This window comes from Macaca thibetana, chromosome 1 (assembly GCF_024542745.1).
Source record: "Macaca thibetana thibetana isolate TM-01 chromosome 1, ASM2454274v1, whole genome shotgun sequence".
NCBI lineage: Eukaryota > Metazoa > Chordata > Mammalia > Primates > Cercopithecidae > Macaca > Macaca thibetana.
Window position 1 is genome coordinate 157,771,842 of NC_065578.1, and position 19,316 is coordinate 157,791,157.

Consider the following 19,316-nt stretch of genomic DNA (forward strand, 5'->3'; position numbering starts at 1 on the left):
TACAGCGTCCCTCTCCCCTCACCTGCTGCTGTCTCTAAGCTCTATGGTAAGGGGAATAGCAAGGGAGGTCAGTGTATCCATCCATGCCGCCATGTGACCTGCAGACCATGCCCAAAGCTTTGAGCCAAAGGCCTCCAGCTTGAGAAAGAACTCAAGTTGTAGTTTGAGTGAGATCAAACATGAGTGAGGGCAGGAGCTTCATGTCAGGATAAAACACCTGCAGAAGTACAACACAAGGCAGGATCCAGGCAAGCACTGACGAGGAGGGCACACAGAAGGACCCAGGCAAGCTGGGCAGATCAAAATGACAATATGTATTAGTTCCCTAGGGCTGCTCTAACAAAAACACCACAATTAGGTGACTTAAAACAGAAACGGATTGTGTCACAATTCTGGAGGCTAGAAGTCTCAAGCCAAGATGTCAGAAGAGCTGTGTTCTCTTGGAAGGCTCTCAGGGTGGGGGTGGGGAGGGCAGGATTCTTCTGTGCTTCCTCCTAGCTCCTGGTGTTTGCTGGTAATCTTTGGTGTTGCTTGGCTTATGGCAGCATAACTCCAATCTCTGCCTCCATCTTCACATGACCTTATAAGGACAACAGTCATTGGATTAAGGCCTGTCCTAACCCAGTATGACCTCATTTGAACTCGACTATGTCTGCAAAGACCCTGTTTCCAAATAAAGTCACATTCACAGGAACTAGGGGTTAAAACTTCAATATATCTTTTGGGGGGTGTCATTCAACTCAAAACTCAACGTAATGGATCGATGAGCAATACGGGAAAAGCAAGAGCCCCCTAGGGACTGAGCACCTCTGGGAAGGCTGCCTACAGGAGCCCACTGTTGTAAGTGAGCCTGCAGGGAAGGGAGAGCTGAGGTGCCAAGCACACTGAGCAAAGGGGCCTTTTGGGGAGTGGTGTGAAAAGACTTCAGAAGGCACGTTGGAGTCTGTGCAAACCTTGAGTTGGGGAGTTAATGCGTCAAGAGGAAGGGTTTGGGGCAGGTCAGCCTAAGTGTGATGGAGCTGTTCTGGCTGTTCCTCTCAGACCTCACCGCTCTCTACCCTCAGGGCAAGTGGTGACAGAGGAGGGAGAGACAATCCCTGGGGGAAGGGGAAGGGCCAGTTTGCTGCAAAATGTCTTTAGAGTTTGGTGTTCCCCGGGGTATGATCCTTTTTATTTTAATGGTTTAATTGTGGGCTGTTTCCCAAATATTTCCAGTTCATTTTGAGCTCCCCAGGCAGGTACTTGGCTCAAAGAAGGGGGAGAAGCCCTGTTCCTGACTCCACAAAGCAGAGCACCAAGAACCCACCATCGCAGCACAGAGGGCAAAGTGTACTTCTTTCCAAGAGTGAGCTCTTTGCGGATCCTGTGCAGCTGCTATTTCATACCAGATGAGCTTCCTGCAACTCCAGCCAGCACACTCTGCACCTGCCTGCCCCAACACACACACACACACACACACACACACACACACACACACACACACACACACACTCTACACTCTCCCCCTTCTTTCTTACTCTCATGCCTGCACATTCACTCATGTCACACACATGCTCTCACACATCCCACAAATACACTCACACACACTTATCCCACAAACCACCCACTCTTACACACTCACCTTATGTAAGCACTCACATATTTACATTCACAGGATGATTCATGCTCACACACACACCTCACGTTCATGCTTCACACTCACCTTGTACTCTTACCCCTCAAATCCACACATGCCTTACACACTTATCCTCATTTGTAAACCTCAGATAACACACCTTACACTCTTACACGTTCATATACACATCCATATGCCCTTCCACACACATGTTCATGCACATACTTTTGTTCTTACACTCACACACTCACATTCCCAGACTCACATTCTGAGCAGGCATCCATGCTCGGAGTCCTTTAATTTGGGGGTGAGTGGCTGCAACGTTACCCAGGCCTCACCCCTCCCTCCAGAACCCCAAACTGCAGTTTGCCATCGTGGCTAGGGGAATCTTTTGCACCCTTCTAAAGATGGTGAGGTGTTTTACAGGTAAGGAAATGGAGACCCAAGAAGTCCTGTGACTTCCACAAGAGCTCCTGAGCTCCATGAAGCAGGGAACCTGGTCTTCCTCACTTACCCTCACATGCTTAGCTTCCTGAGAAGCTTCCCAAGAACCAGCACTTGATATACCTGTGTTGAGTAAATGACTGGATGGCTCCCTGAGGGGAAGAACTGGGAAAGATCCTAGTGAGGAAGTCCCAGTTCCTAATTTAGCCAAACTGGACTCTCCTGGCTCTTGAGACAGTTTCTTTTTTTCATGCATAATCCCTCAGCCACTGCCCCGCTCCACAAAGGAAACAGATGACTAGGAGGGTCCATGGGATGAGAGCTGGAGGCCAGAGACTCATCTGAACACTTGGTGCCTGAAGTGACATTTTGGAGTTGATGGGTTTCCAGGTGGTTGGGGAGAAATCTATCCTCCTCCCTTTAGCGTGCCTGCAGCATGGACAGTGGGACAAGAAGGAGCTCCAGGCTGCCAGCTGCTGGCCTTCTGCTCTGCTTGGTTTCTCACTGGGCTGTCGGGGCTCCTCCCCTGCTCAGCCTTGGAAGGGAGCACATGGCTGTGCCAGCAGGGCTGGGAACCCCCATGGCCCCATGCACTGTCTTACGGTGGCCCATCCTGCCTTCCTTACCTGGAGGATGACACAGGACTTTGGGGCACTCTGCCTGCCATTCAACAGACAATGGGCCTTAGTCCTAATCACAGCCTAGCAATTCATAGTCTCAACACCAAACATTTGTAAGGGAATAGTAATTTACAAATCCCTTTCCCAGGCTCCCCTGTTCCAGATCTGATGGGCCCATCTGTAGAAAGAGACTGGACTGGAGCTTCCCTTCCAACTTCATCTTACTCCACCCCAAACCTTCGCTCCCAGTGCCTCGGGGCAGCCAGTTCAACCCTGGGTGGCAGGTGACCTCGTTATCTTCACTCCTCTCTCCCTCACACAGCCACTAGCTTAGTCCAGACCGTCACCATCCCTTGTGAGGACAGTTTCAGTAGCCTCCCAACTCCATCCCCTACCTTCAGGCTCCCCACCAGACCCCCTCCACATGGCTGCTAGACTCCTCTGCTCTTGTCTACAGATCTGACCATATCCTTGTGGAGCGTAAGCAGCCTCCTTCTAAGGATCCTCATGAAGTCCCACCCTTCCCACCTCCCCTTCTTACCTCTGCCCAGTGCTCCCTGAATGCGTCCAGCTGTTCCTTGACTCCCTGTCCCCTCTGCCCAGAATGCCCCCTTAATGGTGTACCTGGCGAATCCAAGCCACTGTCTCCCGACCCCACCTCATCCCCATGCACACAAAACTTTTAAGGTACTTCTCAGGACTGTAATGATATTATTAACTCTTACAGGCCCAGGGCATCACACAGAGTGCCTGGCATGCGATATCTAATTATGTAGCAAACAACTGAGTTGAATAAAAGCCAGAAATCAAAGAGCCCAGAGGCAGCACCAGCGTTGAGGGAATCTTTAGGGTGCTCCCTTTCCCTCTGAGTTCCTCTATGGCCTGCAACTGACACAAGGAACCAGATCCAGGAAATAAGCAATATTTCGACTCCCCCTGCTCAGGGATTGAGTTGCCTCTCCCCTTGACTGTGGGCACTCTCAGGGGTCCTAGGTCAGATTTTCATGAGTTGTGGGTGAGAACCAGCTGATTAACCCAGTCTGGTAGTAATAGCCCCTCAGTACCAGATTGTGCTAGTGTTATTTGGGGCCAAGAGAAATGCTGGCTCTTGCCTTTCCTTACCAAGGGCCAGGAGCTGGTGACCCAGCTAAAGAATGTGCTTTGCTTGGGGTTTACATTCCAGGATCGGCTTGGGAGGCCAAGGGCTCAGGTTGCCAGTGGGAGCCAGGCACAGGGCAGGGGGATGGCAATGGACAGACCTTTCTCCCACCTCCCTCCTGGGCACACTTTCCATGCCCTGCCCTGCCTGGTCATTCCGAGTGGAGGCAGGGCCAGGAGGAAGACCCTCAGCCCCTTCATAGGGAGCAGCATTTAAATGGAGTGTGAAGTGACCTAGTATCCACTGCCATAAACCCCTACCTGCTGGGGAGCCTTTAACAGCTTACAAAGTATCTCCAAGTTTGGGGTCTTCTTTGAACAATTAGGAACTAAGGGCTGGGAGACTGAGTCACCTGTCCCAGGTCATGTGGCCAGCAAGCAGCAGAGTTGGGTGTAGCACCTCATCTCCTGACTTCCATTCCCAGGCTCATTGTACCTCCTGCCACATCTATATCAACAGCCTCTGTACCCCAACATCTAACCAGAAGCCCTGACTTCACAGGGTCAGTGACGAATCAATAAAATAGTGAGTGTGAAAGGGTGGACTGTAAAGATGGGGGGTTATTTTTCTTTACTCATCCTTTACTCACAAAGGATCTCAGGTGACTACAATGTAATAGAGCAAGTTAGTAGAAAGTACTTGAAGACCCATGGAAGAATCCCATGAAAATTTTCCCCAGTCACTGGCATAGCTTCCCCCTCTCCACTCCCCAGCACCCACACTTCCCAACGCCACAGCAATGGAAGTGATACACCCTCCGTGACTGGGAAAAGGACACAGGAGTGAAGGGCAGAAAAAGAGAAAAATCTCTAGTTTTGCTACTAACGATGGGGTAAGGAGACCCTTTCTAAAACAGTGACTGGAAGTTCTAGACTTTATTTGTTTATTGAGACGGAGTTTCACTCTTGTTGCCCAGGCTGGAGTGCAATGGTGCGGTCTCGGCTCACTGCAACCTCTGCCTCCCAGGTTCAAGCAATTCTCCTGCCTCAGCCTCCCAAGTAGCTGGGATTACAGGTGCCTGGCTAATTTTTGGTTTTTTAGCAGAGACGGGGTTTCACCATGTTGGCCAGGCTGGTCTCGAACTCCTGACCTCAGGTGAGCCGCCCACCTTGGCCTCCCAAAGTGCTGGGATTACAGGCATGAGTCACCGCGCCTGGTCCCTCCAGACTTTAAATCTATACGTATATCCACCCACTCCACCTCCCAACTCTCAGAACAACTTCCTTCAGGTGTTCAAATCTAGCACTAAGAGTTGTTAAGAGGTCCTTTTCTTTTCTCTCTCAGGTCGTTAGCTCCTTCCTCCTCCCTTAACCCAAAGCTCCAGCCCTGGGCTGTTTCAATGACTGCTTCCTAGCTCTGAGCTTATCTTAACTGTCTTCTGTCCCAAATCAGATCAGCTAGAGCTCAGGGCACTCTGATAACCCCTCGCTGTCACACACACTAGGCGGGCATACACACTCTTGTGTCTCTGCCAAAATTGGGGGAGGGAACTTGGGAGGACCAGAGCCCAGCAAAGCCCCAGGCAGACTGATGGGAAACCATCAATCTGATGACTTCACTTCTAATTTCATCCCACAGCAAACCCAGGAGGTAGTCATTTCAAATGAGGAAACTATGACACAGAGCAGTTTAGTGTACTTGAGACTCTGGGCAAGTCAGGAATCCTCTCTAAGCCAAAGTATGGTGGCTAAGAGTGCTGTTTCTGGGGCCAGATTGGACCCCAGGCAATCTGGCTTCACCACTTGACAGCTCTGTGACCCTGCATAGGCCCTTAATTGCTCTGTGTCTTACTTTCCTTACATCCAATGGGGATATCATAGGCTAGTCCCTACTTCATACAGTTGTAGAAAGGGTTGAATTCATTAATACAGGAAATCTAGGGAACAGTGGCTGGCACACAGTATGTTAGCTGCATAAAAGAATAGTTCTTATTTACACATGAAGTGGTGGAGACAGGAGTTATAGTCACAGTCAGAGCAGAGCCTGAAGCCCAGGATGCCAGATTCTTGAGCCAAAAACATTATGCCAGCCTGGGGATGCGAGATGGAATGGGGCTCCTAAATGTCCAGTACTGAGGGAATCAGTTACCAGGTGGCAAAAGAAAGCGAGTGGCTGAGATTTCTAATTTGTCCTTGCTTAGATATTGCGGAGAAGTTACAGCAGATTTGAAACGAAACCGAGAGTTGGTTTATCCAAATCTCCTTTTACAGATAAGGAACCACCCCTAAAAGACAAAGTCCTTGGCTGCAGCGTGGCATGGGTTGGTGGTGGAAGTGGAACTGGACCCCGGCACACCTGCCTCCTGTCTGTCTGCGTGTGCTCTCCCTCCCACTCCAGGCGGGAGACAGGGCAAGCTCTTTGGCCTGGGGAGAAGAGCTAGCTTCTCCTTCAGTCACATCCCCTCCCAGGCCTGGTCTGTGAATAACATTCGGTTTCTCAGGGTAATTGAGAGCTTGAGGGCTGTCTTCAGTGTTTGCGGCACAAAATTCTCCAAACTTCCGGCAGGACGTACTAGAATTTAGAATTTAGAACCAGAGCTGGCTTAATAAATTTTAGATATTTTTATAGCTGTTATTACAATTACTCAGTCCATATTTGTTGAATGAATGAATGAATGAACAAATGAGTGGCTTACTGGAGGAACAAATGGCCTAAACCGACTTCTGCTTGTGGTCACAGCCTTGGGCATCCCATAAAACATGCTAGGCTTAGTTTGGTCAGAAGAGGGCAGCTTTGAGCTAGGCTTCCCAATTTGCCACCGACTGACAGGATTTGCATCCCTCTCTTGGCAGGGAGGTGGGGAATACTACAGGCTGTAATTCATCCTCAGGGCTCAAGACTCATCTTACAGGTTATCTGAGATCTGCCTTACGTGCTCCCAACCCTCACCTGACCCCCATAGCATGGCCTTGGTGCCTCTCACCTGTGCTCCTGCCTGCACCCTGCTCCCACCAGGACACATCATAGCAGTCCACACTCTGAGCTGCTTTCAAATCCCCTTTTACCAGTCTGGACCCACCCTTACTCCCCTACAGACACACACACAGATTGTGAAGTGTTTAAGGACAAGGACAGACATTTGTTCCCACTTGTTTTCCCAGCATAGCACATAGTAGATCCAATAAACAGCTTTCTCCCATGACCCCCTCAGACATGGATCAGCCATGGGACTTGGGGCTGGGGGGTAGGCGTTTCCCTTCCAGGAGTCAACAGTGGGGCAGGCAGGATTGAGAATAGCTTAGCTCAGCCCAGATATCTCAGCACATCCACACATCCGACCACATGACCCAGGAATTCCCCAAGACTGCTGGTGGCAGAGTCCCTGACCAACACGGATTCCCTGTCAGGCACTCTCGCTCTCCCACCAACCAGATCTCCTTTAAGGAATTTGAGATCTGAGTTTCAGCAGCTTAGATCATTTCCGAGTCAAATGCTGTTCTGGCTCTGTGTCTTCCTTGCCTGCCTGCTATGATCTTTGGTCACCCATGGTTCCTTACCTAGATGGGAATTCAGATTGTAGTCAAAGGAAGCTGGAGCAGGGGTGAGAAGGTCCAAGAAGAGGTTGCAGATGACTCCCCGCCGACCATGGCCAGATAGCTGGTAATGGAGTGGGCCCAATCACATGTAGGTGTTTTTAGTTTCGTCTTTGGATTCCATCGCACATCCATTCCTTCAGTTCATAAGCATCCATGGACCACCTTTTGTGTGCCGTGTAGCACACTGGGTGTTGTACTGGAAAAAATTACAGGAGTGTAGCTAGATTAAGCCTTAAAATAAGTATTAGGCTCATCTGTGTAATTCTTTCATCTTATGAAGAAATGTTGATTCAGCTGGCCAATTGCCCCTTGTCCTTCAGGTCTCAACTTAAAAAGCTCTGGCTTTAGGAACCTGCCCCTGACCAGCCTCCTCCCACCTGGGGTATATATCTTAAAGGTAATCTGAGCTGGGCACAGTGGCTCATGTCTGTAATCCCAACACTTTGGGAGGCCGAGGAGGGCAGATCACCTGAGGTCAGGAGTTTGAGACCAGCCTGACCAACATGGAGAAACTCCGTCTCTACTAAAAATACAAAATTAGCTGGGCGTGGTGGCACATGCCTGTAATCCCAGCTACTCAGGAGGCTGAGGCAGAAGAATTGCTTTAACCCAGGAGGCGGAGGTTGTGGTGAGCTGAGATCACATCATAGCACTACAGCCTGGGCAAAAAAAGCAAAACTCCATCTCAAAAAAAAAAAAAAAAAAAAAAAAGGCAATCTGTTCTTCTTCCATCATGGACCCTTCTCCCTCTGTCCAGGATTTACTTGTTTATTTCTCACTAGACTGAGAACACTCCAAAGGCAGGGATCTTGTCACCATTGTATCCTCAGGCTCAGCACCTAGTGGGCACCAGTATTTGTAGAATGAAGTAATTAGTAGAAGGCCACAGAACTGGTTAGTGTCAGAGTCAGGACTCAAACTCAGGTCTCCCAACACTAGGCCCTGTGCTTGCGTTACCCATGCTTCCTTTACAGAATCGTAATCGTCTGGATGAGCCCCCAGGAACAGAAGCAGATTTCAGAGAGGAAAGGAAATAGCAAATCAGGGCAACTATATCTGGGCCTCATCCTATTTGCACAGATAACCAAAAGGGGAGGCTGGTGGAGGGAGGAATGCCAAACCGGCCACCACCTCCTGTGGCCCTCCAAATTTGGGACAGATACATTGGTTTCCTGTGTAAGATGGATCCTCTCCAGTCACAAAGGAGATAAAGAGCTCCACGGAGGGATGGAGACATCCGTAACTCACACTAGAAAAAAAATCAAAGGATCAGTGGAAGTAGAAAAGTGGGCAGCCACTGGGGGTGAGTCCTTCTCCATCCTCAGCACACCCTGGATACACAGGGGAGGCACTATCCTCCTGAAGGCCTGAGGGGAAGGCTGGCTCCCCAGCATAGCTGGAATCCATCCAGGGCCCTAAACTGGCCGGCAGAAGGGGTTTCCCTCAGGGAAGGGGATCCAGGTTTATTGTCCTCCATTCTCTTCCTTGAGGACCAGGGTCTAAATCCTGCCACTTTGTTACCAGTTGTGTGGCCTTGGGCAGAATAATACTCATTTCACGGGATTAGGTTATCAAGATGGCCAAAGGGGAAATGTTCCCTCTCCCCCATTTAAAGCAAGAAGGAAAACCTATGGCCATTCTCATTCCACTCTAAATGAGCACTCAGAGTGGAGATTCTGGACCTAGCAACTCCAGGCCTCAAAAACCAAGTCAAACCTCATAACCTACCACCAATGCTCCTGGCACCAAAAGCACAAGAAAACCTTGGGTGGAGCAACTATTTTCAGATTTAGGGACACAGGTTAGATAGCTGGCATGTAAAAATTTTAAATAAATACATGTCCCTTTGGGTTGTCTCCACCTCCGGCCAACACATCACAAATAAATTCCACCAAGTGGTTGAGGGAATCTACTCAACTTTAGAAGCCCTCTTTTTTTTTTTTTTTTTTTTTTTGAGACAGAGCCTCACTTTGTTGCCCAGGCTGGAGTGCAGTCGCGCCATCTCAGCTCACTGCAACCTCTGCCTCCTGGGTTCAAGTGATTCTTCTGCCTCAGCCTCCCGAGTAGCTGGGATTACAGGCGTGCACCACCATGCCCGGCTTTTTGTATCTTTAGTGGAGACGGAATTTCGTCATGTTGGCCAGGCTGGTCTTGAACTCCTGGACCTCAGGTGATTTGCCTAAGAAGCCCTCTTTGAGGAAGAAGAAAGACGTTTCCAGGCCATTGGATTCCAATATCCAAGTAAGGCTGATCTCACTGAAGACAAGTGAACTCGAACCATAGAACAGCTCTGCACTAACCCTCCCACTAGGCTGGATTCTGCCTTGTCCTATCCCAGCTCCCTTTCTCCTTTATGGACTTAATGAAGTGGTCAAGCAATTATAGATTTTGGCTTGGGACAAGCAAATTACTCAGGATGAAGAAATACTTTGGTGACCTCTGAGCCAACTGAGAACACAGTACAATAAAACAACAGGGCATTAACCAGGACCAAGCGCCACTCAGAAGCATGTACAGCTCCAAGGGCCCTCAGAGTAAGGTTCTGGGCCTCAGGCAGCCTCCGCTAGAATCCCCTAGTCCCCATTCCTGGTGGGCGGGGCTCCATTGACACCTCTCCTGGCCACGCCTAGGGGGAGGAGGCGGGGCCTGGAACTCCGGAGAGCCAATGTGGACGGCCGTGGTCACGCGCCGCCGTCGAGCAGGCCAATGGGCGCCGGGGGGCGTGTCCAGGGCCTCGGACTCAGGGCGTTTATAACTACTTGGAATGCTGTGCTTTACTGCGCGCTGTGGTACTGCTGTGGCTCCCCGTCCGGGTGCGGGACCTGTGCCCCGCGCTTCAGCCCTCCTGGCACAGCCTATTGATTCCCCTGCCGCCCTCGCTCACCTCCTGCTCGCCATGGAGTCGCTGGTTTTCGCGCGGCGCTCCGGCCCCACTCCCTCGGCCGCAGAGCTCACCCGGCCGCTGGCGGAAGGGCTGATCAAGTCGCCCAAGCCCCTGATGAAGAAGCAGGCGGTGAAGCGGCACCACCACAAGCACAACCTGCGGCACCGCTACGAGTTCCTGGAGACCCTGGGCAAAGGCACCTACGGGAAGGTGAAGAAGGCGCGGGAGAGCTCGGGGCGCCTGGTGAGTGCGGCTCCCTCTCGCGGCGCGGGGCGGGCTCGGGCTTGGCCGCCGGCGGGGAGCGGAGGAGGGCGGGCGGGGGCTCGCTCGTTGCTCGGCGGAGAGGCCAACGTGATCTTTACCGCGCTGAGCTTGCGTGGCTACTGCGTGGTGTCCCTGGCAGATGTGTCGGTCCGTGATTGCAGGGACAGTGGTCGCAAAGTTGCGAACCCCAGCCAGCAACACCACACTGCTGTGATGATTGTCAAATAAAAGGGAGGCTATGGATAGTTGGCGCGGAAAGACGAATCGTGTCGTGTCCTGGGATAAGATTAGTTGAATTTTGCTGGGAACAGACTGTTCAATAGAGTACAATGGGAAGAGGAAGTAGAAGGCACCCCATCTTAATAGGTATTTGGTAAATATGTGTGTGGTTGAATGAATGGATGAGGTGTGGAGTTCCCCAACTCCAAGAATCTGGCAGCCCAGCGCACTGGAGCTCTGGCACAGCGGGTGGATTTTGACATTTAGGTCCTTTCCAGCTCTAAAATTTAGTTGAAGTTTCATTAGGATGAGTTTTTGATTCTGGAAAATGTGAAACCACGTCCACTGTACCAGAGACACCTTTCGGTTTGGGGTCCTTTTCAAGAACACGCCCTGTTACTTTGGTGCGAGTGTAGTAGTTTAGCAATCTGTGTGACCTTGGGCAATTTCCTTCATCTCTGTACTTTGTTTCCCCTTTTGCAGAACTGTAGAAAACACAGCCTGCCTCACAAGCTGCTGTGAGGATTGAATAAGATCGAAATATGAACTATATTGCTCCTGATACATAGAACTTGCAGTGAGAACTTCTGGAAGGCCAGCCCAGAAAGGATGGCAAATTTGTCAAAAGTTAGTTAGCAGTGGTTAACTGGTTCTCAAACTTGAGTTTAAAGTACATAAGAATCACCTGGGATGTTTGTTTAAAATACTTACATTCTCTGGTTCCACACCCAGAGTAGTTAATTCTGAAGGGCTAGGATAGGGCCATATAATGTATATTTTAACCAACCTTTTAGAGCAGGTGGTTTAGGCATTATTATGTTTTGCCAAATCCAGTTGGGTGCTGGTTGTGAGGGTGTGTGTGTGTGTGTGTGAGTGTGTGTGTGGTTTGCCCTGTTGGCTACATCAGCAGTTACTTCCCCAGATTGTGTTTGCTTTTGCAGCCAGTAGCTGGTTTGAAATTCAAGAAGTCATTTCATTGGTGAAGGAGAGTGGATGTTGGAGAAAGGGATAGAGTATGGCCCCATCAATAGCACCGAGTATGTTTTTCCTGCTATCGCCTGGCACAGTCCCCAGTTGCCTGCTGCCAGGTTACAGCTATTGGGCAATCATGTACTTCCTGGCTTGCCTTTTCTTTCTCTTTCTACAAAGTCTGAAGGCCTGGTGAAGCTCCAGGCTTGAAGCTGTTGGACCCAGGCTTTTTCATGGGCTTAGCTGGAAAATAACTGCTGGTGGCTTGTGCTTCATGCCTCTTGGGGGTGGGGAGACTGGGTCGTGGGGACTGGGGTGGCCCAGAAACTGAAAACCTGAGATTGAAGTTCAGCGATCCCATCAGGCTTTTGACCCAGGTCACTGTGGGGTGTGTGTGTGGGTGTGTGTGTGGGTGTGTGTGTGGACATGCGTGAGAGAGAAAGAGAGAGATCTCATTTGATTGCAGAATGAGATAAACTAGCTTTCAGTTTTCAAACCTCAGTGGATTTAGACAGGGATTCCAGCTCTTATTACATCAGAAGATACTCCCTGGCGTCATGCCTCTTGCTCTATGTAGGAAGCCAAGATCAGTAGGCATGGGACCTGCTGTGAACCTCCCTGATCCATAGACCACCCAGTTCTGCAGCTGGGAACTTGCTCAGGGTCTCCTTCCTTCTTGGAGAGTGGCTGCCTGCTGTGCTAATGGTTTCTCAGTTCTGGAGCATTGCCTCTTCCCTACCCCACCCCACCCCTGCCTCTTGACTGTCCTCCGTGAATCGAGAGAGCCCTAGTACCTCAGGATACTTCAGTGGGGGAGAGGGGTGTGGGAGCTTGCCCAAGACCTCCCCCAGAATGAATTGAGATTGTTGGTGGGAGCTAGATTCAGAGGAAAGCCTGCTGGGTGACTTCTATCCCAATTTTCTCTCCACCTTTCTAGCATGCTTCCTGCTCCCAACCTGCCTAGATGGGATTTTCGGGGCCAGATGGGATTGGCAGAGGGGAAGGGCAGGTGGGCGGAACTAATGGAACTAACTAGGAGGGCATCAAAGGAAAAACAAATATTTGCTCTGGCTCTTCAGTACATTCCTGGTATCCAAATGACATTTCCTCCTGGGACTCTCCCAGCTCCCCTGGCCACCCCTCCCCCTAAAGAGAAAAACACATGCTGGGGTCTCTGAAATGGAGTCCACCAAAGCCTTTGGATGATCTGCATGGAAGTCTTACCTTCAAGGGGCACCATGAGGGACATGAGTCCAAGTGGATGGTGCTCTGGAGCTAGAGTGCTTCTGTCTTTTTCATGTGTTGGAGTGCAGTGCAGGATTTGAAAATGCTTGAAAATGACTGAGGTGGTCTGATTCCTTCACTGACAGATAGAGTAGCTGAGGCCCGCAGAGGGGAAGTGACTTATCCTGTAGCTGGTGAGTGGCATGCCTGCAACATGGTCTCCTGGATGACCAAGTACTGAGTCCTAGACTGGGAGTTGGCCTTGAGATGAGCCCGGGCTTGCTTCAGTGTGCTTTGTTATTCCAAAAGTTAGCTCCCGCTGCCTTTCCCAGCGCTCCAGGCTGTGCTTCAGGTGGGAAGAGTCACTGGGAACCAACCCCCACCCTCACGTACAATGACTGTGTTGAAGGATTCGGGGTGGGTGAACTATACTGTATTCCTGGGTTTCAAACCTTGTTGGGGATGCTGCCTAGCTGAGAGTCAAGGCTGCGAGCATCCAAATCGTGGCTCCATTGCTTACCAGCTGTGCAACCTCTCTGTACCTCAGTTTCCTTATCTGTAAAGTGGGGGTGATGATCATTCCTACCTAGTGGGATTCTCTTAGGATTAAGTAAGACAGCATATGTAAAGTGCATAGCACAGTATCTGACACACAGAGTGTTGTTATCCCAGCAGGGCTGGCTTTGATGAAGTCCTGCCCTTCCCTTTCCTGGGAAATCCCTGTGTCCTGGAGGTCTGTCCTACCCTAAGAAAGAGTAAGGATTGTGCTGGGCTTCCCTAAGCCAAACCACTTTGGTTGCTGCTTTGTTCAAAGTCCTCGTTTCTCCTTCGGCCCCAGCTCCAGAGGACTCCTGCCTGGCTGGCTGCCAAGGGCTTGCTTGGCGGGACACTGCCCTCCCTGCTCCCTCTGCACCTGCCCGCTCAGTAGCAGGGAGGGAGGCTGCAGGCCACTCTTGTCCTTGAGCCCCAGCCAAACCACACAAGAAGGCTGGGCAGGGAAGCTCTTTGCCCAGCAACCTGGTAGAGGGGGCTGGAGGATGGCAAGGAGGGGGCAGCACAGTATGGGGAGGTGGCTCAGGCTCCCTTTGGAGCCTATTCCTGATCCCTGCCTAGTTCTCTGGCTGGTGTGGTGGGATGGTAAGCCACCCCTAGGCCCATCCCCACTCTGCCCAGCCTGGGCCAGCCCAGCCCAACCTCTCCTCCGTTATCTAAATGGGTCATCCTCCAGCTCCTTGCCCTGCCTCCCAGACAGCAGCTGCTCCACTAAACACCAGAGAGGAATCAGGGATCTTGGCTCCAGCTCCAGGTGATAACTGTGACCAGAGATGCCCAGCTTGCACCTTCTCTCCCTCCACCTGGAACCAGCATCTCTGGATCTTCTTTTCCTAAGACCTTTCTACCATCCTCTCCTGAATCCAGATCATTCCTGATCTGAGTCCCTGGGAGGGAGGCAGTGTTTACCAATTGAGCCACAGCACCTACCTCTCCAGGGTGTTGATAAAGGAGTGGGCATATTTGTATGTCTGTAAGTGGGATGGGGTGGCTGGGCGATACTGCATAGCCTGGCCTAGGGCAAGATATAGGGCATTCCCTTCTCCAGGGATGGGAGGCAGGCAGGGAATCTCCATGGCTGAGATAGAAGCTTCTCCAGGCACCATCCTTCCATCTTCAATCCTGATTGTGTCTTGATGGGTTGTGGAACCTTGAAAAATTCAGTGTGCCTTTCTGGGCTTCAGTGTGTGCTGTTTGCAAACTAGGACGAGGAATTAACCCTGCTGCCTTTTCCAATATTCAGGACCGCAGGGCAAGAAAACCACTGGGGCAGAATCAGAAATTACGCTCAAGCAGGCTACTGTGGCTGTAGTATGGGGCTCCTTATAATAATCCTTGGCTAGCACCTTCCTGGCATAGTAGCAGGTGGCCCGTTTCTGAAGAAGTTCGGCATAGAATTCTAGAGTTTGGAAGGGTACGTAGAGATCCTGATGTGCAGATTCGTGAATGTCTCTTTCTGGTCTTTGCTCAAACCTTTCTTTATGCCTGGAATGCCCCTGTTGTCCCTCCGTAGCCCACCTCCCTTGGCTTAGCAAACCTCACTCATCCTTCAAAATCGAAAGCAGTTTTCTCCCGGAGGTGGTTTTCCCTGCTCCTCCTATAGGCAAAGGAAGTTCTTTCCAGTGCTCTTGGAGCCTCTCTGCGGGCAGGGACATCAACTGCCCCATTTATCACAATAGAATGGAGTTTATTTAATTGTTAGTCCTCCCACTGGACTGTGGGACTGTCCAATTTTTATCTGAATCCCTAACACCTATCACAGTGCCAGCCAGGCACATAGTAGGCACTCAGCAGATGATTGAAGAATAAATATCCTTTCATTTTTCAGATGAAGACATGAAAACCAGCCAGATGAGTTAACCAGACTTATTGTCTGGTCAAGTGACTTAAGAGTTGCATAGCTCGATAGGGACAAATAAGGACTAGATACCTGGGCTCTTGATGCCCTCTCCACTAACCAGATATTCAAGTTGACGTTATTATCATTGAATCTGGTTTTCCTTCCCCTTCTGAGTAGAGTGGCCATATAATGTACTGTCTAAACTTGGATACTTTGGAGAGTAAAAGGAGCAATGTTAGTAATTAGACCAGGACTATCTCAGGCATGTGGCCTTCCTGCCTCTGGGTGATTGGTTCAACAATTGTTACCCTCTTTCCTTGGTTTTGGTCGTCTTATTTTTATTTTTATTTTTTTTTAAGACAGAGTCTCACTCTGTCACCCAGGCTGGAGTGCAGTGGTGCAATCTCAGCTCACTGCAACTTCCGCCCCCCGGGTTCAAGCAATTCTCATGCCTCAGCCACCGAGTAGCTGAGATTACAGCAATGCATCACCAGGCCCAGCTAATTTTTGTATTTTTAGTAGAGATAGGGTTTCATCATATTGGCCACGCTGGTCTCGAACTTCTGGCCTCAAGTGATTTGCCCGCCTCAGTCTCCCAAAGTGCTGAGATTATAGGCATGAGCCACTGCGCCCAGCCTAATCAACGTATTTTTATTCTAGAGAATATTGCCCGGCTATCTTGCAGATGAGAACAAAGGTCCGGAAAAATTAGTCCTTATAACCAAGTGAACTCCACCCGTGACTAGGAAGAAGAGGAGAAAATCTTATCTGAGCACTGCTCCCATCAGTCAAAGATCATCAGCCCAGTGACTTAACTAGTAAATATTTGTGATTTATGTTCACCAGTAACAACTGTTGGACGCTTTCGGTATGCTGAGCTCTGTCCAGGCCTGAGTGGTTGCTGTAATTTACTTTGACAGGCCAGCCAACAGATAGCTAGAGCCCTCTCCTGTGGGGCCAGGATAGGCTGGAGAGTAGTGGCCCAACCACACCAGGGCAGTGATGCATGGCTCTTCTTGTCTGCCACCTGCTTGGGGACTGATGGAGGCCTGATGACATAACTTGTTTGCTTCCTGGAAAGTGCCAGCCGTACTGTGATCTGCTGGGACCTAATATGGATACCTGGTGGGTCCCTAAGCTACCCCCTGATACCAGAGCACAAACTTGCAGGAGGCTGGAACTGTTCAATGAGGATTAACAATTCTGATGTAGAATCATGGGCTTCTGGAGTTGAAAGAGATGGATCTTGGGGTTCAACTTGTGCACCCTCCCCTATGCAGAGACTCCTCCCAGCCCCGCTAAGACCCCTTTCTCCCTTTTTTGGAACCTCATTTATTTTAGGCCTTGTCATCTTTAGAGTTCTGCCCCCTAAGCCTGTGATGATTTAGTTCACTATTGTCTCTGCGAGTACACAACTGAACATCCAAGATGTGCCTATGCATACATCTTAAGTTCTGAAATAGTTTTCATTATCTAGATATGGGATTTGTGTTTATATATGATTGATCGTTTTCTCTTTATGGACCTTTATCTCCGAAGAGCTCATAGAACTTTATCCATTGTTTTATTTTAAACAAAGAATTTTAGTGAGAAAATAACTTGTCCATAAAATCTCCCCTTCAGGGAGAGGAAAAAGGGTATGGAGGCGAGAGGTGTGTGGGAATGAGCCAAGTTGAATCCAGGAAAGAGAGATGCCTCCTAGTTGAAGGAGAATTCAAGCCCTTTCTACGCCTACCCCGGCCCCCTGCCCAATTCCAAGCCCAGGTTTTTGTTTTTGTTTTTTTGTTTAGCTCACTAGGGAGAGATGTATGGTTTGGAGCAGAAGGGGGATAACCCCATCACATCCCCTGCAGCTGCAGCATGGGCCTCTCCAGCATCCTGGGGAGGAGGCTCCATGGTGACCATCCCTCCCACCTGCCATTGTCCTCCCTGCCTTGCTCAGGGAGGGCCTGAGAGCAGGGCCTCCCCTCTTTCAAGGATGAAGCTAGGGGGGAGGAGCAGGGCGGAGGGCACGCCATCCCTGGCCCGTTGCCGGGGTGACCGGGCCAGGGCATTGTGAGCAGCTCCTCTTACGGGATTAGGGCTGTTCCGCATTCTTGTCCGATGGAGAACACAGGCCGGCAGGGCCTGCTGCCCCTGCAAGCCAGAAGCCATTGTCTGCCTCCAGAGCCCTGTGAAAGGGTGGATTAGAGGCTCCTCCCATCGAGCAGGGGTTTTCTTTTTTCTGTCTCCCTTTGAATCTTGAGGGGAGGCAAACCCTCCTGGGAAATTGAACGAGGAGCTGTTTACCACAGTCTAGGTCTTCAGATTTCTCACAACTTGCCTATCTCCCATAAGAGGAAGACTCGTATTTACCATTTGCGTCCTTGGGCAGCACTTGCCAGGAACTGGCTGGCCCTATGACACCCCACCCCCACCCTGCTCCCGCCCAGCCCTGCAGCCTCGGAGGGCCCCGTGGCATCTCTACAGCTCATTTCATAAACTCAGAGCAGGAAAGCCCCTCAGATCTCTTAGTTCAACCTGTTAGTTTCACAGAAAAAAAAAAAAAACCCGGGGCTCTTGAGAAGGGGTGGGACTCGCCCAGGGGGACAGTGACAGACTCCCCAGGCAGCGTCTCTCCCCAACTCTGCGCCTCAGGCCCTGCTCCCTGGTGTTTTCTGGGGTTTTCTCCAGGAGCTGCTGCTGAGGAGGGTGGAGCAGAGAGGGGCTCAGAGCTTTGCTAGCTGCACCTCAGTAGCCCTCTTTCCATTTCCTCCTGCCTCACTCCACCCTTCCAGAGCCCACCACACATACTGCCCAGAAGGCTTAGTCCTCCTGTGGTGTTTTTCTCTTGCTGGACTAAGGTAGCAAGCCCTGAGATAACAAGCCACTGTTGAGTTGTTTGTTTCTTGTCAGGGGAGGAACATTTCTTGTCTGAACTGAATAGACTGGTGTTTGGGGGCTTTTTTTTTTTTTTTTTTTTTCATAATTTTGGGACCAATTTTTAAAAACGTGGTAAAACATACATAAGATAAAAGTTACCATTTTAAGTGTACTGGTAGTGTTAAATTTAACGTTGTTGTAAACCAATCTCCAGAATTCTTTTCATCTTACAAAACCGAAACTATACACATTAAACAACACCTCCCCATTTCCCCTCCCCCAGTTCCTGGTAACCACCATTCTATTAATATTTTCTGTCCCTATGAATTTGCCTATTCCCGGTACCTCATTTAAGTGGGATCATACAATATTGATCCTTTGGTGACTGGCTTATTTCACTTAGCATAATATTTTCAAGGATCATCCATGTTATAGCATGTGTCAGAATTTCATTCCTTTTTGTGGTTGAATAATATTCTATTCCATCCTATGGACATACCACATGTAATTTATGCCTACATTTCTTTTTTTATTTTTATTTTTTTTTGAGACAGGGTCTCACTCTGTTGCCCAGGCTGTAGTCCAGTGGTACATTCATGGCTCACTGCAACCTCTGCCTCCTGGGCTCAAGCAATTCTCCTACCTCAGCACGCGCCTATAGTGGGACTACAGGCATGTGCCACCATACCTGGCTAGATTTTGTATTTTTTGTACAGACAGGGTTTCGCCATGTTGCCCAGGCTGGTTGTGAACTCCTGGCCTCAAGTGATCCTCCTGACTTGGCTTCCCAAAGTGCTTGGATTACAGGCTTGAGCTACTGCACCCAGACCTATCTCTACTTTTCTTGATGGACATTTGGGTTGTTTCCACTTTGTGGCTAGGGACTGATTGCTTATAGCAAGTTACAGTACTGGGGCAGAAAAAGCACCAAACTGAGAATCAGATGGCCAACAGTCTAATCCAGTTGTGCCAGTTAGTGACCGTATGACTGAGCACATCATCTAACCTCTCTGGGTCCCAGTTTCTTCGCCTGTAAAGGGTATTGATGATGCTTTTTGTGCCCACCTCCCAAGGCTGTCATGAGGGCCAATTCATTTACTAATGCACCAAGGAGTTGTTCTGTGCCTA

The 19,316-nt window shown here is 50.0% G+C and overlaps 1 protein-coding gene and 1 long non-coding RNA gene across 2 annotated transcripts in view; one reads left to right on the plus strand and one right to left on the minus strand.

The window, feature by feature from the left end:
• On the minus strand, window positions 1-10,371 carry LOC126939596 (uncharacterized). The gene is made up of 3 exons (XR_007720423.1): window positions 10,259-10,371; window positions 7,336-7,570; window positions 1-580 (listed from the first exon to the last, which is right to left on the minus strand). It is a non-coding gene; the product is annotated as an uncharacterized LOC126939596 (long non-coding RNA).
• The window catches only part of NUAK2 (NUAK family kinase 2), a 19,701-nt gene continuing 10,492 nt past the window's right edge, over window positions 10,108-19,316 (plus strand). Inside the window, exon 1 of the mRNA XM_050763476.1 lies at window positions 10,108-10,501. Within this exon, the coding sequence (XP_050619433.1) occupies window positions 10,139-10,501 (363 nt within the window). The 5' untranslated portion in view covers window positions 10,108-10,138. The remainder of the gene's footprint in view (window positions 10,502-19,316) is intronic.